General features: G+C 35.7%; 1 protein-coding gene across 1 annotated transcript; it reads right to left on the bottom strand.

Annotated features, from left to right (window-relative positions):
- Positions 1–215: 215 nt before the first annotated feature.
- RNF212 (ring finger protein 212) lies at positions 216–17,218 on the bottom strand. The gene is made up of 12 exons (XM_030239621.2): positions 17,044–17,218; positions 15,446–15,507; positions 12,742–12,816; positions 9,990–10,046; positions 7,382–7,440; positions 5,916–5,977; positions 5,757–5,826; positions 4,932–4,977; positions 4,102–4,165; positions 2,480–2,552; positions 1,461–1,651; positions 216–253 (listed from the first exon to the last, which is right to left on the bottom strand). Exons 1-12 carry the CDS (start codon positions 17,153–17,155, stop codon positions 216–218), a joined length of 909 nt encoding a protein of 302 aa, XP_030095481.1. The 5' UTR covers positions 17,156–17,218.
- Between the last annotated feature and the right edge of the window lie 909 nt (positions 17,219–18,127).

Here is an 18,127-nt window from a genome sequence, read left to right as displayed (position 1 = left end):
CCAGAATTTTGAAAAACAAGAGAATTTTGCACTCCCATCTAAAACTTCAGTAAATCAGAAAGATCAGTGATGTTTTAAATACAGTATTCATGCTGAACAATTTGCTGGTTTATGCCAATTTGACATATTGGGGAAGTTACAAATACTTGGATATCCAGAGACTATGCAGTGCTTCTCCAGATGCTTCTTAACCAAAACAATTCACAGATGTTAGCTCATCTGTCTGCTGAACGTCCTCCTAAATTAGTTGATCCTAGAATAAAAATACAGGTACAAATGAAAAAAAAATAAATGGTAAAACTAGAGTAAAGCTTTATTCTTGTAAATTATTTGGGGAATTTATGTAAGGAAAAGCAAAACTATCAAAAATTAAAAAAACAACCTACACAACTGATGAAAACTTTTCTGTTGCCATTTTCATGAATGCAAATGTGCTCCTCTATATTTCCACAAAAGCATTTTTGCTATATTTCAATTTTAGCTACACAAGTGAATTTCCAAAGCATTATTCTGTATATGAACTGAAGTTAATTGCAATCATATAGCCAAATGACATCTATTACTAAAGTTCAATGCACCTAATTTTTTATAACATTAATTTCTCCTACATTATTTAGAGATCCTATCAGGTTCATGCATTTCATTATTTCACATACTGTATCACTCTCCAGAAATCTCACCATTTCAACAATTGGGATGTAAGCTTTTACAAGCTATAGGCCTTCATTTCTTAAAATATTTTTATTTTGGTTTCATGACCTCAAAACTACTTGGGATATGTAGGAAGGTCACATTTATTAGTATGGACTAAAAGTGCTTTATAGATTAATTATCTTTTTAATATAATTTAAAAAAATATTTCAATGGTGATGCAAACTCAACAGTAAGGTGAATTAGGTTTGCAAGATGTGATTGGTCAGGGAGCTACATGATCTCATCTAAGTTCTCTTTCCCAAAAAGGGCTGGACCATTCAAGGTGCCTTCTGACCAGAGGTGTTCTATGATTCTGTGATTTTATTTATTAATGTGCCCCAGTGAATTCCTACCCAAATCCTTGGGCTGATGTTTAAGCAGCTGCTTTTGCTAGTTTAATATTGCACTCAACAATAACACCCTGGAATAGCTCCCTTTTCACTGTGATCTGTGGACATTTACATGGATGTCTTCATAGGCAGATCTTTAAGAAATGAGCAGCTGAGACAGAAAACTTGGACATTATCAGATTTAAATCTCGGTTAAAATCTAATTCTGGAGTGAAGCAAAACCCAATTTTCATAGCAGATACCATCCCACACATAAGACCAAGGCAAATTACAATCATGAACACCAACATCTTTCATATTTTCCTGAAAGCCTACTTCCAAGTCTGAAATATCCTTTTTATTTTGGTTAATTTATTTAAGCTGCTGTGCTGAAAATTTTTCAGGAAGTGTTAAATGCTAGTTTATAAACATACTTGCCTTGTTGTCTTTGCAGAAGTCCAGAGATGGTGATTGGCTGCCTGGACAAAGGCAGCTGTGGGGAAGGTGATGTAAATGGATACAGCTGAGGGGTTCTGAAATCAGAATTAGCCCATGATCCCCTTAGACTGCTTTGGGATCCAGATGATGATGGACAAGAACTATGTGGTAATCTCAGCACAGGGGTGGATCTGTTAATGAAATTAATTCATGCATGTGATTTGAGGATACTTTTATAACAATACAAAAGATTTCAAAATAACTTCAATTTGTTGTCTATATATTTTTACTTACTGAATATTTTTATATATTTTAAAAAGCAAACTGACAAAAAATTTTGGAATCAGAAGTGGAAAAAAGAAGTACTTCATTACACATATTTTAAATTTCTGCTAGGAAGATATAATAGATATATTTGGCTTAACAGTTATAAAGAACAAGAGTTTAATTTTTCTGGAACAATTTAAAGTTATTGATGTTAATAACTCTCACAGTTTCCAATGTTTAAGATTGAAATGTCTAAGACATTTCCAATGTTTAAATGAAAAAAACGAGAAAGATTGAAGATTAAGATTGAAATTTCTAAGACATTCCAATGTTTAAGATTGGAAATGTCTAAGATATTTTCAATGTTTAAATGGAAAAAACCAGAAATACCTGTTGCAGGCTGCATGAAGTTCAGATTATTCAGAGAACAGCCCTTGAACAGATATTGTGCTTTTATCTCTAATTTTTGTAAGAATGATACAGCAGAGACATTGTTAACCTTCCTCATTATAAAATTACCCCTTTTTATAGGAGTACCATGACTGCAGATGTCAACAGCTACAGAAGCACAGAGTACAACTGCACATTGAAAAATGTGATTTCAAAATAAAATTTTCCCCCCATCATGCAGATGATGGCCAGGCTGCACAGTAACACTTCTTCAGATCTAGAATATAACCTTAATAAAGGCCAGAGGGGACATTTCAGCCTCTTGTAGGAGATGGTAACCTCTTGAAAAAGTATTGAATTACCTTGTAGATCCTGTTCCAATACTCTGACTTGGCTTTATTCGAGCTATCTGAGAACTCCTGTAGGATACACACCCTGTTGGAATCAGATTTTTGAAAACAGGACCAACGTGAATTACCCATTTTACTTAAGAGAAAACTTTGGAAACAAAGATTAGTACTTTTATTGCATGATTTGGGACAAATTCATGATTGGTTCATTCAAGAACTAAAAAGGGTGCACAATTACAATAGTCAATGACAGCACTCAGCTGTCACAAAAACATCATATTGCACCATCCCTGCAAATCTTGTTCCAGTTAAACACATGTTAGTTTCTTTCCCCTTCTTTCATTTATTAGACTATTATTAGACTATCAAGACAGCTGTGCTGAAGTGCTTTAGTTCTTCAGCTGATCTTTTTTTACCTCATCCACCTCTGAGAAGGAAACTTTCCTTAGTGCACCATTAAATCATTGTTTCCACTTACTCTTTTGCACATAAACTTTGATTCCCTCAGCCTTGTCCTCTGCAAAACTTTATGTGAAAAAAGTCCTGAAATCTGCTGAACACATAACTGTTCTACATAAAATTTTACTGTGTAATAAATATCTATTTATATTTAGACATAATAAAAAAACAGTTAACCTCAGCTCTCTTTATCTTGTTATGCTTAAATTTATAGGCAACCATGCATTTAGCAAGGATCTGAGCATATAAATCAGACATAACACAGAAAAAGCAATTTTTCCTCCTCCATTGAAATTGCATTGCAATTGCATTTGTCCTTGTTCCAGGACACTTACACCATGTAAAAACAAAAGAGTGCTAAAAGTTCTTTATGTGGCTGCAGATGGATTCCATGAACTGCTGAAGCCAGGTGAAAGCCTGCCTGAGCACAAACTGCTGCAGAAATATGCTGAATGTAAAACCAAGAATGGGAGAGACACACAGCATCAGGAATTCTGGGAAAGTCCTCACAAATAAACAGTTCTCAAGAGACTGCACCACTGTCAGTAGGCTGTTACTCATGTCTTATTTACATCTGAGTGTTACCCAAGCTGAGGGTATGAAGGAATGAAAGGAAGGAGCAGCAGGTAAAATGTCTTATGCCCTGTAACAGTGATAAGGTGAAAAAAATTCTCACCTTTTTCAATAAATTCTTGATCTCAACTGCCTCACTTTTGTTATTAAATATTTTTTTAACTTCCATATTTTTTTTAATTTCCCCCCTTTTATTTGTGTGATATTTAATATGACACTGTGGACGATGTTACTCTCTGTTAACCACAAATACATAAAATTATGAAGCTTAACAGAGGGTCAACAACATATATTGCAAGGATTCCTGTTCTGTTCCATCACACAAATAGTGACAGTATTTTCTTTGCAATTGCTGATTCAGCAAAAATCAGTTTGGTTACCAGTAATCATTTACTGAACAGAAGAGGTAAGTACTAGGGAAACATTTCATACTCCATTTTAACCATTTCCCAGCTGCTGGATTGAAGTTCATGTGGTAAACTCCTCACACCTCAACACAATTCAAAATTTTTTAGTAAATTGCTAATGTATGGATTTTAATTTATTCATCCTCCTAATGTAACAGAAATGTTATTCAGTTTAAAAAGTTTACTTTTACTCACCCATACGTCCATCCTGTGGTGGAGTTATTACTGATAATCTTGCTGGACCAGTTGGTGTCTCGAGCTAAATAAACAGCAAGTCATTGACCACAGTGTAATAAGCATATTAATTATTAAGCCATTTTAAGCAGTAGTGTTTTATTTTTGAGGTCTACAGAGCCTGCAGATTTCCAGAACTCTCTGCTTGCTGTCAGTTTTGTTCATGGCACTAAAATACAAAACCTAAGAATTAAGTTATTATTTTTAAAGATCTATGTGCAGGTGAGAAACACATGTATTTTAGCTTTATTATAAAACCTATCCCATTCAGATAAGAAGTGTTATCAGACACTCTCACTGTTTTCTGTGCTGAGATTCTACTTGCAAGCTAGCAGCTGCTCCTGGATGTTACCTCTCCTAACCAGGATACCAGCACTATGAAAAGCTCCTGCCTTCATTCTCTTGTTAGCAGTATCACTCAAAACCTGCAATTCCCTACTCAGGTATCAGACTCTAAATGGTGCTTTCAGACCACTGACATTTTTGAATTATTGGGATTTTAAGAATGTGTTGTTTACTTTGGCATCACAACTTTAAAAGCCTGTATATGGCATGTGGAGAATATAATTCCAGAAATTAAATGCTGTGATTTATTTGCTTTTGGTTTCTTTTGGGGAGCATCTGATTTCTATCCTGCATCAAGCATAACTGAAACCATCATGCACATCAGAATGGTTTTGAATGGGATGGGGGGAGAATCCTTTTTTTTTGCAGCATAAACAGAGTAAGAGAAATCAAAAGGATATATGTGTGTAACTATACATAAACAAGTATTAAAAAAACCCACTTACTTTCCTCATTGGTGAAGGTACAGGATCAATCTCCATTGCCTCCATCCTTGCAAGAAAGGTCAAAGTATGACATTGTAATAAAAATAACATTTTCATTATAAAGACTAAAATTATATTAGATTCTAATGTTAAATTTGATAAGTAATGGAAAAGCATAATACATAATGCATAAGACACGTAAGTATTTAGGACTCACTAGCAGTAAGAAAAATCTATTCACTGATTCTGAGCTCTGGTTTAGACATTTACAGAGTAAGTTATTTTATGATTAGCATTGTTATTCTTCTATTTGTCTGAATAAGCATGCAAATTTATGTATTTTTCACTCGTATCCACAACAAAGGCACTCTGAATCTCTGGATTTTTTTGTAGAAAAGAAAGTCACAATCAAAGGTACAAAAATATTTTAGCTTGGGCAAGCTGTATATTCATTTTCCTTACACTTAAATGAGCCTTACTGGAGTGGCTCCTCCCATCCATCCTGAGATCACTACAGTGTACATATAGGTGTCTGTACAATAAATTTAGTTTTTCTCTATGGCAAATGGAGAGTGTTTCACTTATCTATCCATGCATTCATCTATCTAGCTATTAATCCAAAAGTTCTTTGGAATAAGGTACATCATGCCTTAGATTTCTTTCCAGTACCCACCATCCATGCAACTGTAATGTACACTTGAATAGATAAGACTTTCCCCAGTTCATTCATATTTGAACAGTTTGCAAAAACAAAACACAAAATCAGAAAATATTTTAGAAAAAGGTTACTTTCTGTATAAAATATTAGTCAAGATTTTCATTGAAAATTATCAAGTTTGTACCCACGTTTCAGAAGTGGAAGGACGACTTGAATGAAGAGAATATGAAGAATAAACATTCTGTTTTCTTGAAGAAACTGAAGTCATTAAGAAATTTAATATTAGAACACAGCTATGTCCAGTGACAGGTATTCCATAGTTAATATTTTAAACCAACACTTCTTACTGGATGGATTTCTGCTCGTACTGGAGAATGGTAGTGGTGTAGTTTTTTCAGAAGGTTTCATACTAAAGGGGAAAGAAGAAACACCAGATATAAATTGAAAGCTGGTTTGATTAGTTAACATGCCTAACTGGTCAATAAAGTAAAAAATCAAAGCATTTATCTATGAGTAGCAGGTTTTAAAATGACACTATTTGCCATGGAGCAAAGTAAGAATTTATTTGGTAAATCTATGAACTTGCTCTTTACATCACAATATTTACAGTGCTCATTATGTACCCACCAATATCAAATTTAGCACAACATTATCCTTTACCACAAGGCAAAGGACTTTACAGAACAACAGGTGTTAAAATACAACTATTAAATATAGCTAAGTACAAAATTCCTTTCATTTAATGAAATTATACATTTACCAAACTTTAAGAAATCTAGTTAGCAAATGAAATGTTGGCATTTTGATGCTATTCAACAATAACTTTGCAAAACTGGTACCTTTGGCAAGAATCAGAAATAGAAGGAATATGTTTACTAGGCAAGCAAGAAAAGGCCCTAGGACACTTCTCTCTAGCTAGAACTCAAAAAAAAAAATCTAAAATTCAGTAAGAACTCTGTAGCTGATATAACCAAGATGCTACTCATTTGAGATCCAGACAAGAAAATGGAGGCATAAAATGAATAAAAATATATAAACTGCAATCCACCACATAGTTTCCTTTATACTGTTTTTTTTCTTTCTGTTACATTACACCAAGCAACCTGAGAAAGCAAAATACAGTATTATGTGCATTAAAGAGTCAAGGGAAATCTGTATTAAAAAACATAGAAAAGGAATAAATATCAATTAAAGATTAAATCTGTCCAATTAAAATGCCAGTTTAATGAACTGCTTATTAAGTAGATTTAAATAACAGTTTTGGCTTTATGTTGGAAATAAGATAAAAAGATGAAGGTGTATCAGTCATTGAGCAGGGGGATAAGGATGAGCAACCACTTTGAAACATTTGAGAAAAAAGACTAAATCAAGATGAGACAAGTATTTAATTTTTACTAGAAATAGAAAACTATGAGAACCATGTTACAAAACTCTGGTAACTTTATAAATGGGCTAAGATACCAGAAAAGGCATCACAGTATTTTCCAGGCTGATGCTATAAAGTCCATTGCAAAATACACAAACATGGTTATGTAACAGCAAATAAAAAATTAAAACTCAATATCTATGTGATAGACTTTATTAAAAGTTCATTTTTAGAGTTAAGTACAAAGTTGTATTTCAAAATAAAAGGATTTCTTCCTGACAGGATTGATCTTTTTGAATAAAAGTCACCTGATGTCATAAATCACTATATATTTATTTCTGTAAAAACAAACGAGGAAGGCAAACAAAACATGAAATTTTTATTCCTTTATAAATTAAAATTACTGTTGTCTGATTACATTTACTTTTGCTGCATTAAACCTCTTACCATTGTATCTGTTGAATTTGTTGTGTTACTTTCTTGAGAGACTCTTCCAGCTTTGCTATCTGTGAGATAATCATAGATTTAAATAAAGTCTGTTTGTGTGATATACAGCTTCATTTTCATCCAGCTAATATTCTAAAGTGTTAAAAGGCTGCTTTCTATTGGTTTTAATCTTAAAACATCACTGCAATTCCAGATTTATTGGAGCTGTTAGGGCTGTGTTATGGACCCATTAAACAGTCAATTTGGAAGAGATATGCTTCTTTTTGGCAGTTAAAGACTTTGTTTGATTACCTATTCTTAAGTATGCCAATAATACTGGATAAATGAATACTAGGAAAAGTGCTTAAAAATAGTTTTCTTTTCTTTTGCTTCCTATTTTCTTATCTGATATAAAAGCTTTGTTATGATTAATAAAGAGTTATCTGAAAAAGCCGCCAATAAACATACAAAATACATTGTTCCCATATTTCTCATTTCAGATTCAAAATGTATTCAGCTCACTTCAGTATCTATTTGTAATAAGCCTAAGTGAAAAGTTTTTTCTACTCTGTTAAGAGACGCAACCAGAAACATCTCCATTAAAAAAATGTTATGAGCTGGCAAAATTGAAGACTATTGAGGTCAAGAACGTTAGGTCAGCTCCCTAGTATGTGTATTTTTTACAGTCTTTCATTATGTGAACATATATTATATTTTATGAAGGATGATAAAAACTTATTCAATAGCCTCAATACTGCATCTATGTTTTATCCCTAATTTCCATTATGTGACCTTAATCCTTCACACTGTTCATATTTTGATTTGAAGGCAAATTATAAATTTGCCTGTAAACTTTTCATGCTTCTCAAACAGTTATTTGAATCCTTTAATAAAATGATCTGATTTATAAAATCATATTGTTTGTGGGAGATACTATGTTCTTTTTGGAGATTAAAAACTCTGCAAAACAGATTAAGGAAAAAATGTAATTTATGTAAGATCTGGGTTTTGGTATTCTGTTTTTTTCTTCCTTCCTAATGAGAGCTAGGTTTGATTAGGAAAGGAACCAGTCAGGAGGAATGTACTTTACCCTATTGCTCTGTAGGATGGGGCAATTTTAAGACCAAAGTAAAGAACATGAGTAATTATTTGATTTTCAGTATTTTGGGATCCTAGCATAGCCAGGAACATGGACAGCAAGTGGCCACCATCACCTGGACTCTAAGACCTGCACAACTCACAGAAACAGCAAGCAAGCAGTTTAATGAAGACCATGAGAACTTGTTGGTTGACAGTGACAAGGATGACAAACTAGAAATAAGGAGAAACAAGACAGCCAAGCATGAGAAACTGGAATGGTGTTTAATACAACCAGCTTCTCCTGACCCTGATCCAAAACAAGCAGTTTTAACATACTAACAATACACAGAATGGTCAAAACAACAAGAAACCCACCCAAACCAGTGTGCCATTGAAGCAGCAACCAAGTGTATTTTCAATGTTTTGGTACTGTCACCTGGACACCTTCCTTAGGTCAAGCACCATCCCTGAATACTCCACAAACACTGATGAGTGAATGTCCCAACAGTAAACAACTTAAAAAATTAGCATGACAAAGTATCAAAACTCTCCACAGATTCTTTGGAGGTAACATCTCAATTTATGCTGAATTCTATTACGGTATTTGTTTCACTTTGTCTACAGGTTTCAGTTTTACCATCTGGAGATGGTACAATAGATTAGAAGGGGGATGAAATCAGGATTCCTCCCAGGTCTGGCTTTGAAAGCAGAAGGACAGGACCCTAAAAGAACTACACACAACACAGCACACTATGAGGGATCCCAAAATGCATTCATGGAGAAGAAGGAAGAACAGGCCACAGAGCACCTTATTTTCCAAACTTTCTATCCATGGCAATCACACTAGAAACTCTCCTCACACGTGAAATGGCCAACTGGGCAGCTACATGAGCTTCTTCTCTGTAACTTCATACATGGGACACCTACTTATGGGTCAAGTTACCCATACTACCAAGTAGCTTTAAGCAACATCCCATGTCCTTAGAAATAAAGGAAAAATCCAACAACTTAATGAAATATTTAGAAGAAGCTGAAAAATGAAAAAGAATCTGCCTTCTAACCTAGAAAGGAAGAAGCACAGTCACAAATGCAGTACCTGTTCTCCACAGAACAATTAATTCTGTCCTTCACACTCAGCTATCCCAAATTTAGGGTATTAGCCCTTAGTCTTGTTCCCCACTGCTCAAGCTTCTCATTTGTCAGCCCTAGTCTTCTTTTCCTCTGGACTCATCTTCCAGCACCCCTCTCTCCCCACCTCCTCCACTTTCCCCTCCATACAGTGAACTGGTTTCTTCCCTCCCTGTCCTTTGAGTCTCCATTTAATCTTAACCACCTTACAACTAGAATATTTTATTAGAAACAGTAATCAGAATTAATAGTCCTCAGAGACTTTAAACAATTAAAAACTGGTATTTATAATGAAAGTAATGAGTCAATCCTAATAAATTATTGTAAGTATTCCCATAAAAGATTAACATCATTTCTAAAAATAAACCAAAGTAAAAAGGCAAACATAAACAAAAATCTAGAAAATCATAATAAGAGTTACCTTTTGTTTGTGGGATTTTAATAAACGCTTACGATATTTTTCTTGAAATTCTGAAATCTAAAAATAAATACAGTTATACCAAGCTTCATATTATTACATGTATGCACCTCAGCAAAGAAGTGATGGAAAATAACCACTTCACAGTATTCAAAGTTTTCTGTCTTTCATAGGCAGTTACCATATCTTTTTAAAATCCTCTTCAAAAAGAATCCCAACTATTCTAAGTTATTATCACTGATAGACAAAGTCTTATAAAGTTAATTTAATCCAATATGACCTACAGTAGAGTTGGTAGATTTATTTCACTGAAGTTATATTTTAACACTATGTTCAATAAAAAGGTAAAGACATTAGAAAGCCAGTTTAGCTGCAGTGTTTCTTATTCATCAGTGCTAAGCAAACACATAAAATTAATGGCAACATAAAAAGTAATCTGTCTTACTGGCAATTATAATATGCCTTGTAAAAATACCCTGTTAATTAAAAAATAATTGTTAGACACACTGTCTGGTGATGTGTAAGCATTTCTTGTGTCCACATGAGGATCATAAACCATGACAAGTTAAAAGTAAAAATGACAAGGCAGGCAAGACAAGAACTTGAGGAACAAATTACCACAGGCAGTAACTTCTAATAAATCTTTCTTCTCACATGTAAGAAAACTGCCAGAAAATCTGTAGGAAATGAGACAACCAAGAAGAAACATTCTGAGAATATACACCCATATAGGAGTATCCAACTTAAATGGTTATTTTATTCCCTGTGGAAGGACCTGGGAGGTTCCCACTGAATACTCATCAAAGGATCAGTGTGTCTTTGGAAGAACTGAAGGAAGAAATGTTCACTTAGAAAGTGATGGCTCTGAAATGTCTCTACTCACTCAGAAATGAGTTCTTGGGTCTAGGAGAAACCTGAATTTGTTCGTTTAGTGCTCAGTGGCAGTCAAAAAGTAAATTAGATCTCACCAGTAGTTTAAAATGGAATAGGGGACATCATCATTCCCCTCTAAAAAAATGCATGTTTCTATATCCTGAGTCTGCTTAACATCTCAGAAAGGACAGAGTAGGTCTGAAAACAGTTCAGATTAATCAGGGTTATGCAAGAACTTCAGTAAAAGAATGACCACATAGAATATGTGAATCTTCATGGTTGATAAAAAGACAGTTGAAGAAGGGATGCATCAGCAGTTAAAACTGCAGTGCATGAGAATGTATACTTTTCCCTCCAGAACTAAATTCAAGAGTAAGAAGTGAAATTAACAGGTTAAAACCTGAAAAATGAAATAATCATCATGCAGTGGAAAACCTGTGGACCACCCTTCCACAATATGAGACAGATGCTAAAATTCAAACAACCTGACAATTATGTGGGGAAAAATATCTACCAAAGCTTCTGAATGCAGAAGACCAATCTCACTTAGAGACGTTACTGTGCCACAAGTTGTGGAAAACTGGGAGGCTCTTCTGAAGATGTATCACTACATCCAGCTCTGCTCTCATGCTTTCCTAGCACCCACCAAAGTGACAAGATATTAGATAAGAGATTAGAGAAATTGCTCTTATATCTTTTGATGCTGGGACAAGTTCTGAACATACCTCAATGCCTTCACTACACTTCAGTATGTTCCCAACAGGTTATCTCAAGCTACACAAAACCTACCTCAGCCTGGAGAGATTGAGCCCTCTTCTCTCCTTCCTTTGGCACACAATGGAAGTTTGTATTCCCATGTGATTGCAGGTTCCCTGCATTTGTTCAGTTTATGGAGTAACTGCTGATCCTGCTGTCAAAAAGTGGGTAGGGAAGGACAGAGGAAGGGTTCACATTTACATTGTGTCCCTTCCACATCTGAGGAGGAACACTGCTCAGGAAAGGGGCCAAGCTCAGCTTTGGAAAAGTCTATGAGGCCTGGGGTAGAGCAAATGTGAATCCATGACCACTGTTGGAGAACACAGGTGATATCCCCTGGGTTATTGATCTGCTGCATCAGGAAGCTCACCCAAAGATCAGCAAATCCCAGCCCAAGGAGATGAAAACAGCCAACGAAGGCTGTGGCTGGGCCCAGGGACAATGTACTGCTGGAGGGGTTGAAACTGCTGCTGAAATGCACAGGGAGAGGGATAAGGACACAAAGTCCCAAAGCCAAGCTGAACAGATGCAGAAAATGAGGAGGAAAATGGAGTTTTGTAGGCACTCATTTAACCCAGACAGCTACTGAAGTTCTTGACTAGAAACTAAGCCTGACAAAACGAATCCTATCTGGAATTCACAGAAAGTAGGGGGAAAATGACCTTGGAATCGTTTACTGCATCTACCTGTGAAAAAATAAGAGGTGTATTTTGATTAAAAAAAAAAATAGATCAGAAAGAAGAGAGAGCACAGTCAGCTCAGGACTGTGTCCAGCTCAGGTTTTCACTGTGTAACTTTTTATTGCTGTAATTAAGGCACACTATCTGGGCATGTTTAAGCTTCTGGAAGATCTAATTTTTCACTGCATAGCATTGAAAGTGATTTTACACCATTAAAATAACCAGACTAGTGGTCCTCAGAGAGAGTTTGAAAACATAAGCAGTGACCATAATGAATAATTTATGTCTCCTTAAGAACTCAGAAACTGTGGAATTAAGGAAGTAAAGATGGTAATGGGCATACATACATTTTCAAGCATTCACTCATACACTTTTCCCATTCACATAAAAATCAGTAGGAGTTGCTGATTATCTTATAGAGTTAAAAAGTTTTAAGGCAGATTCACCTGTGATATTTCTTTTGAACATTTCTTGTTTAACACATCTACTGGCATGAACAGTGATTGAATATCAGGACTTGTCTATGAAGAAATGAAAATATAGCAAAGTTAGAATTTTTATTAGCAAGTCATATTAAATAAAGTCTTTTGTAAAGTGTTTCTTAAATTGACTAATGAATCTAAATTTAAAAAATTCGACAGATTAGACAAGGATAAAGCTGAAATTGAAAATAAGGCTAGTTTTCTTTAATGGCCCTACCAACTATCTGGAAACCACTAGGATTTTGTTTAAATCCTTTACCCACATATAAACCTATGGTGATTAAGATAGTACCAGTGTCCTGAGCACATTCAAGGAGGATGCTGTGGCCCGTGGAAGAGGCATTGCATTCACACCAACACCCAGGTTTCTGGCAGCCCCTTTCCAGGCTTTTTGGTTCTCACCATTCCCAGCCACATGGGATGCATCCTAAAATCAGTTTTGTTTCAAAGTCCTTTTTCAGAATAGTTGCAATGCTGACTGGGATCCCTTTGACTCTCCCTGCCCACTGGGCAGCAGAATATTATACTACAAAAAGGAAACACCCTTAAAGTAATTGTTGAATTTTTAAAGTATTTTATGACTTGGGTATTTTAATCAGAGCTGTGCATGCTTTAGGAAAACTGCTTTTCCTTACTCTTCCCAGCTACTAATTCTTACAGAACTCACAGAAGGTAAGTAATTGTACTTGAGACTTCCTCTACAATTTTGAATTTGGTTGACATCAGCCAAAGATTCAAAAATTTCCAGCTGACAGATGGAGAAACACAGACAGACAGTACAGTTAACCTACCTATGGTATTTCAGTAAAGAAAATTAAAACAATACAATAATATTCCATCTTGAAAGCTTAAGATATTTATAAAAATATATTCAGCTTCTTTAAATGAGATGCATTCATAGAACCCAAGCTCTTGCAATCTATTTAGGGTTCTATCAAAGCAATGATCTTGGTTTAAGTACCTATCAGATTTAAAAAAAATAAAACCCAACCAGCTTCATGCTGATATAAAAACTCTTTCAAATAAAGATTTGTGTAACTCTGTTTATATTTTATCTGCTGCATGGAGGAGTAGCAGATGTTCCTTTGATATTCTGAAATACTGAACAGCCAGAATCTGATTTATTTTAACACTTAACCATCCTCTGGGGAAAAGCAAGTGGGGATCATGAGACACAGAAGGAAGATATAAAGGTGACAAGAATGCATTACTGTAAAGATGAGAATATTTAATGTGTACATGTTGATTACTCCAACATACAATTTAATTAGGACTTCTAACACATTTATAGGACCTCCTCTCATTGGGAATTCTTCCATAGCATCAAGCTCATAAACCTTACCAGGTATATTTCCACTCAGGTTCCTGAATTATAGAGCCATGACTTTTTTATATGCATCTTAATTATAATTCCAATCATTTTATCTGTTCTTAATCAAGGATAAGCAATCATCATTAATGTCTTTTTTAAAGAATATGGTAATTTGCTTCCTCCCAGCCCTCCAGAGCAGTGGCAGGTTCTAATGAAACATCTAATATTTTTGTTAGTACCCAAATCATTGCATTTTTATATTCCTTCTGTGCTTTTGAAGTAAATTATCAAGTTCTGCGGAAATGGTGCAGTTTAAGACTGATGTAACTTAAAAATTAAATTTTTTGGAGCAAGGTGTTGAATAAGATGACCTCCAGAGGTCCTCAACAACTTAAATTATTCTTTGCCTGAAATGAAAAACAATGTTTGCAGTGACAATACATTGATATTGAAATCATACTAAAATATGCCCTTTAGAATTTTTATGAAGGGCTTTCTGATTTTTTTTCATATTTGATTACTGTGTGCATTATTCCTTTGTATTATAATTGCATTTTGTTGTTTTGATGCAATTTTTTCAGCAACACTGTCTTCTTCAATGTGCAAGATTACTAGGAGGTCTTCATGTTTAGCTGTATTGAATTTTAGTGTATCTCTTTTATCCTGTATATAAGAGGCATTGGCTCTTAGGTAGGCACCAGTCTACAAAAATATGAATGTTTTCAAACCTATTTATGAAATCAGCTAAAGAGAAGATTGCTCCTGGGAGAAATGCAAAATTAAAGATTCCTAATGATTAATCAAGAAAGGGAATTAAAAGCTCTTGGTTCTCCAGTGAATAACAAAAATTCCCAACAATATTTCAAACCCTTTCTTAATCACACAACTACAAGGAAAATAGTTAAGCTTGAGAGAAATCAGGGAAAAAAAACCCAATCCACTGGAAAACACTGCTATCCGGCAGGCTTTCAGTCACTACATGAAATAATTCATTACAGGTCATTTCCTGTGGTGCAAAAATGCCAAAATCAATAAACATTTTTTTTCCACATTTTGAAAGTAGTCACTGATGTTACCCAGTAACCAGCCATATTTCTTGAAAAGTTTAGAATGATTTACAGTCTAGCAGTACCTGAAAACCCAAAAAGTTTCCATAGACTTTAATTTAATGGAATATTTACAACAAAAAGCAGAGCTGTCTAGTGCCTAAGTATCTTAGTTTAGCAACCTATTATCAGTAAATATTCATGTCACAGTTGGCAAAACGAAAAAAGGAAGCATTCTTTAATGCAAGTAGTTTAGCTGTTAAGCAAACCACAGATTAATGTAATGCAATAAAACTAAAGCTTGATTTACCTCTTTTGAAAGGATTAAGGTACGACAAGCACTCCTACAGACCAAACATTCATCTTGTTTGCCTGTTAGGTAGAGACAAATTTAAAATATAGATCAAACTGAATATATATTGAATACATTGTAAATATAATGCGATGCCTAAACTTGGAGCTTGTGGAAGAAATCTGCAAGTTGCACAAGAAATATGAATAAACATGAATAAAGAATTTGATTCTATAACCATTACACTGAGTTGTGCAGGAAAAATGTATGTGAATGTCATCAGGTCTTTCTCCTGTAAATAAGCATTCATGTAAATGATTTTATGAATATCATTAGTGTCACAGAATGCAGGTGACTTTTAGTTCCCTTGATTTAAATAGGGCTACTTGCCTGGTTTAATTAAATGTATGCTTAAGTGCACTAATGACTTACAGTCAATCTGATATATGGCTTTTTAGACTGGGGCACAGTTGGGTTATCGCAACAAAATATATGAAACCTAAATGTCAAGAAATTAGTAATTCTGCCTTTTGAATTCCTCCAGTGAAAAAACAATAAAACCACTTTTAAAAACTTTATGACTTTTAAACTCTTTATCTGCAAACATATTAGAAAATATCTACGGCAAATGCACATTATTTCAATATTTATAATTGATAATTCCACTAGCTACTGCATTTCTGAAGATTCTAAGGATCAATGTTTATAAACATCTTCAAATGCATCTTATACCTCATTACTACTGAATTCAAAGCAAAAAGATATATAATCTTTCCTATGTTTTTCTGCCAAACAATATTAAGAGCAGAGAGGAAAGATGCTGTTCATGTTCTAGGGGCCTGCAAGCTGTGGAGGCTGCATTTCATCTATCCTCAACAGCAACCCTGTGAAAACATCTAGTCAAAACCTTTTAGTTCTGAAATACCGATTGATCATTTTTTCTGTGTGCTCTTACAAAAACCAGGACATTTAGCATGATGTGAAAGGGGAAAACATTGATATTTGTCTGCTGTATTTTTTTCCTTTTTAAAATCAACTTCATTATTCCTCTGCCTTTCCCACATATCTCTGCCCAAGAGCATCACATGAACCCCAGAATACGACTCTGGAACTATACATAACACAAGAGCTTCAGAACATCACCTCCAATCTTCCCTCATGCTGCTGAGTGTCTTCAGGAACAATACCGAGCCTCAAAACTTATTCAAACGACTTCCAAAACCTACCCTAGACAAACCTTACATTTTTTCAATTGCTCTTTCACTAAGGGAAAACCATTATTTTTCCCAAATTTTCCTGAACAGAGGGCCATCTATTTGTGGGGGGTTTTTTTTTGTTTGTTTGTTTTTTGGTTTTTTTTTTACAAAATTATGGATCATAATCCAGAATCCAGTTTTATTAAAGCCCAAGGCTTGCTCTCAAAGTCGCATCCACCCGGAGGTGGACACAGTTTCACTGTTCAATAGCAAGGACTGGAAAGGCTTATCAGTAACATTCTTAAAAGTGCTCAGGGTTTTCTTTTTTTCCTCAGCGGGTGAGAAATACCAACATTTGAGGCTGATGCGTGCAGACAGCACAGCCCGGCCCGCCGGGCGCGCCCCAGCAGCCATTATTACCTTTCTGCAGGCAAACCTCACAGAAAACGTGGCCGCAGCTGGTGAGGCAGAACCGCGGCGTGGGGGTGCGGGGCTCGCACAGGCAGGAGTTGCAGAAGGCGTGCACGGCCATGGGGCAGCAGGGCAGGACGGCCCGGTGGCGGCCCGGGGCTGGGGCAGAGCCGCTCGTCCTCAGGCCGAGCCTGGCGGGCTCGTCCCCGCCTTGTCCCGCCCGCTGAGGCGGCCCTGAGGGCAGCGCGGCCCGCGCCGCTCCCGCCGCGGGGCCTCAGGGCGGCAGAGCTTGATGCTCACACACACACACACACCCCGCAATAAAATTTGGTTTTTCTGGCCGCTCGCTACCAAAGTGGAGCGGCGCCGACACGGACGCTGCTCTGAGAGATCCGTTCTCTCGTCCCCAAAAGTGGGGAACAAAGCTGCACCCACAGCGCTCTGGGAAGGGCCTTCATCAGGAGCCCCGCCCTGCTCACTGCTCTCGGGTCACCAGATGGGGGGAAAAAAACAAAAAGAAAATCAGAGAAAATATTTATGGATTTCACTCATTTAAATGCAGGAATTCTGGAGGTTTGTTAATTCACTATCGCAGGTTTGTTGTGGCATCTTCTGTTGTGGAGAAAGAACAAAACAGGGAGATCTGATGTTCATTTCTTAGACAAAAAAAAAAAAAAAAAGACTCCATCGCTTGCTAATGTCCAGTGATGAAAATTTTAGGCAGAAAGTCCCTTACAGACTTAGCCTTAGACTCTTAGTCCCTTAGACTCTGGCTGTAACAGAGCCACAAACTGCAGAGGAAGCTTTTAACTTCACAAAGGCTTCTGCCCACAAAGTGCTTCCCAAAAGAGCTGTGAGTCAGCTTGTACTTTATGGAGCTGATTAAAAATCTTGAGGAAGACTGAAAACATTTTCTAAAAGCAAAAATGATGATGATATGATGATGATGATTATTATTATTATTAATAATAATACTACCATTAGTAGTAGTAAAGAACTAAGCAATCACAAGTTATATTCAAGATGCCCAAGTCTCAGTGCTGAGTCTATACTCTTTGAGTATAGACCTAATTAATATGGTGAAACATGATCA

Source organism: Serinus canaria, chromosome 4 (genome assembly GCF_022539315.1).
Source record: "Serinus canaria isolate serCan28SL12 chromosome 4, serCan2020, whole genome shotgun sequence".
NCBI lineage: Eukaryota > Metazoa > Chordata > Aves > Passeriformes > Fringillidae > Serinus > Serinus canaria.
This window is presented reverse-complemented; position numbering and strand designations above follow the sequence as displayed.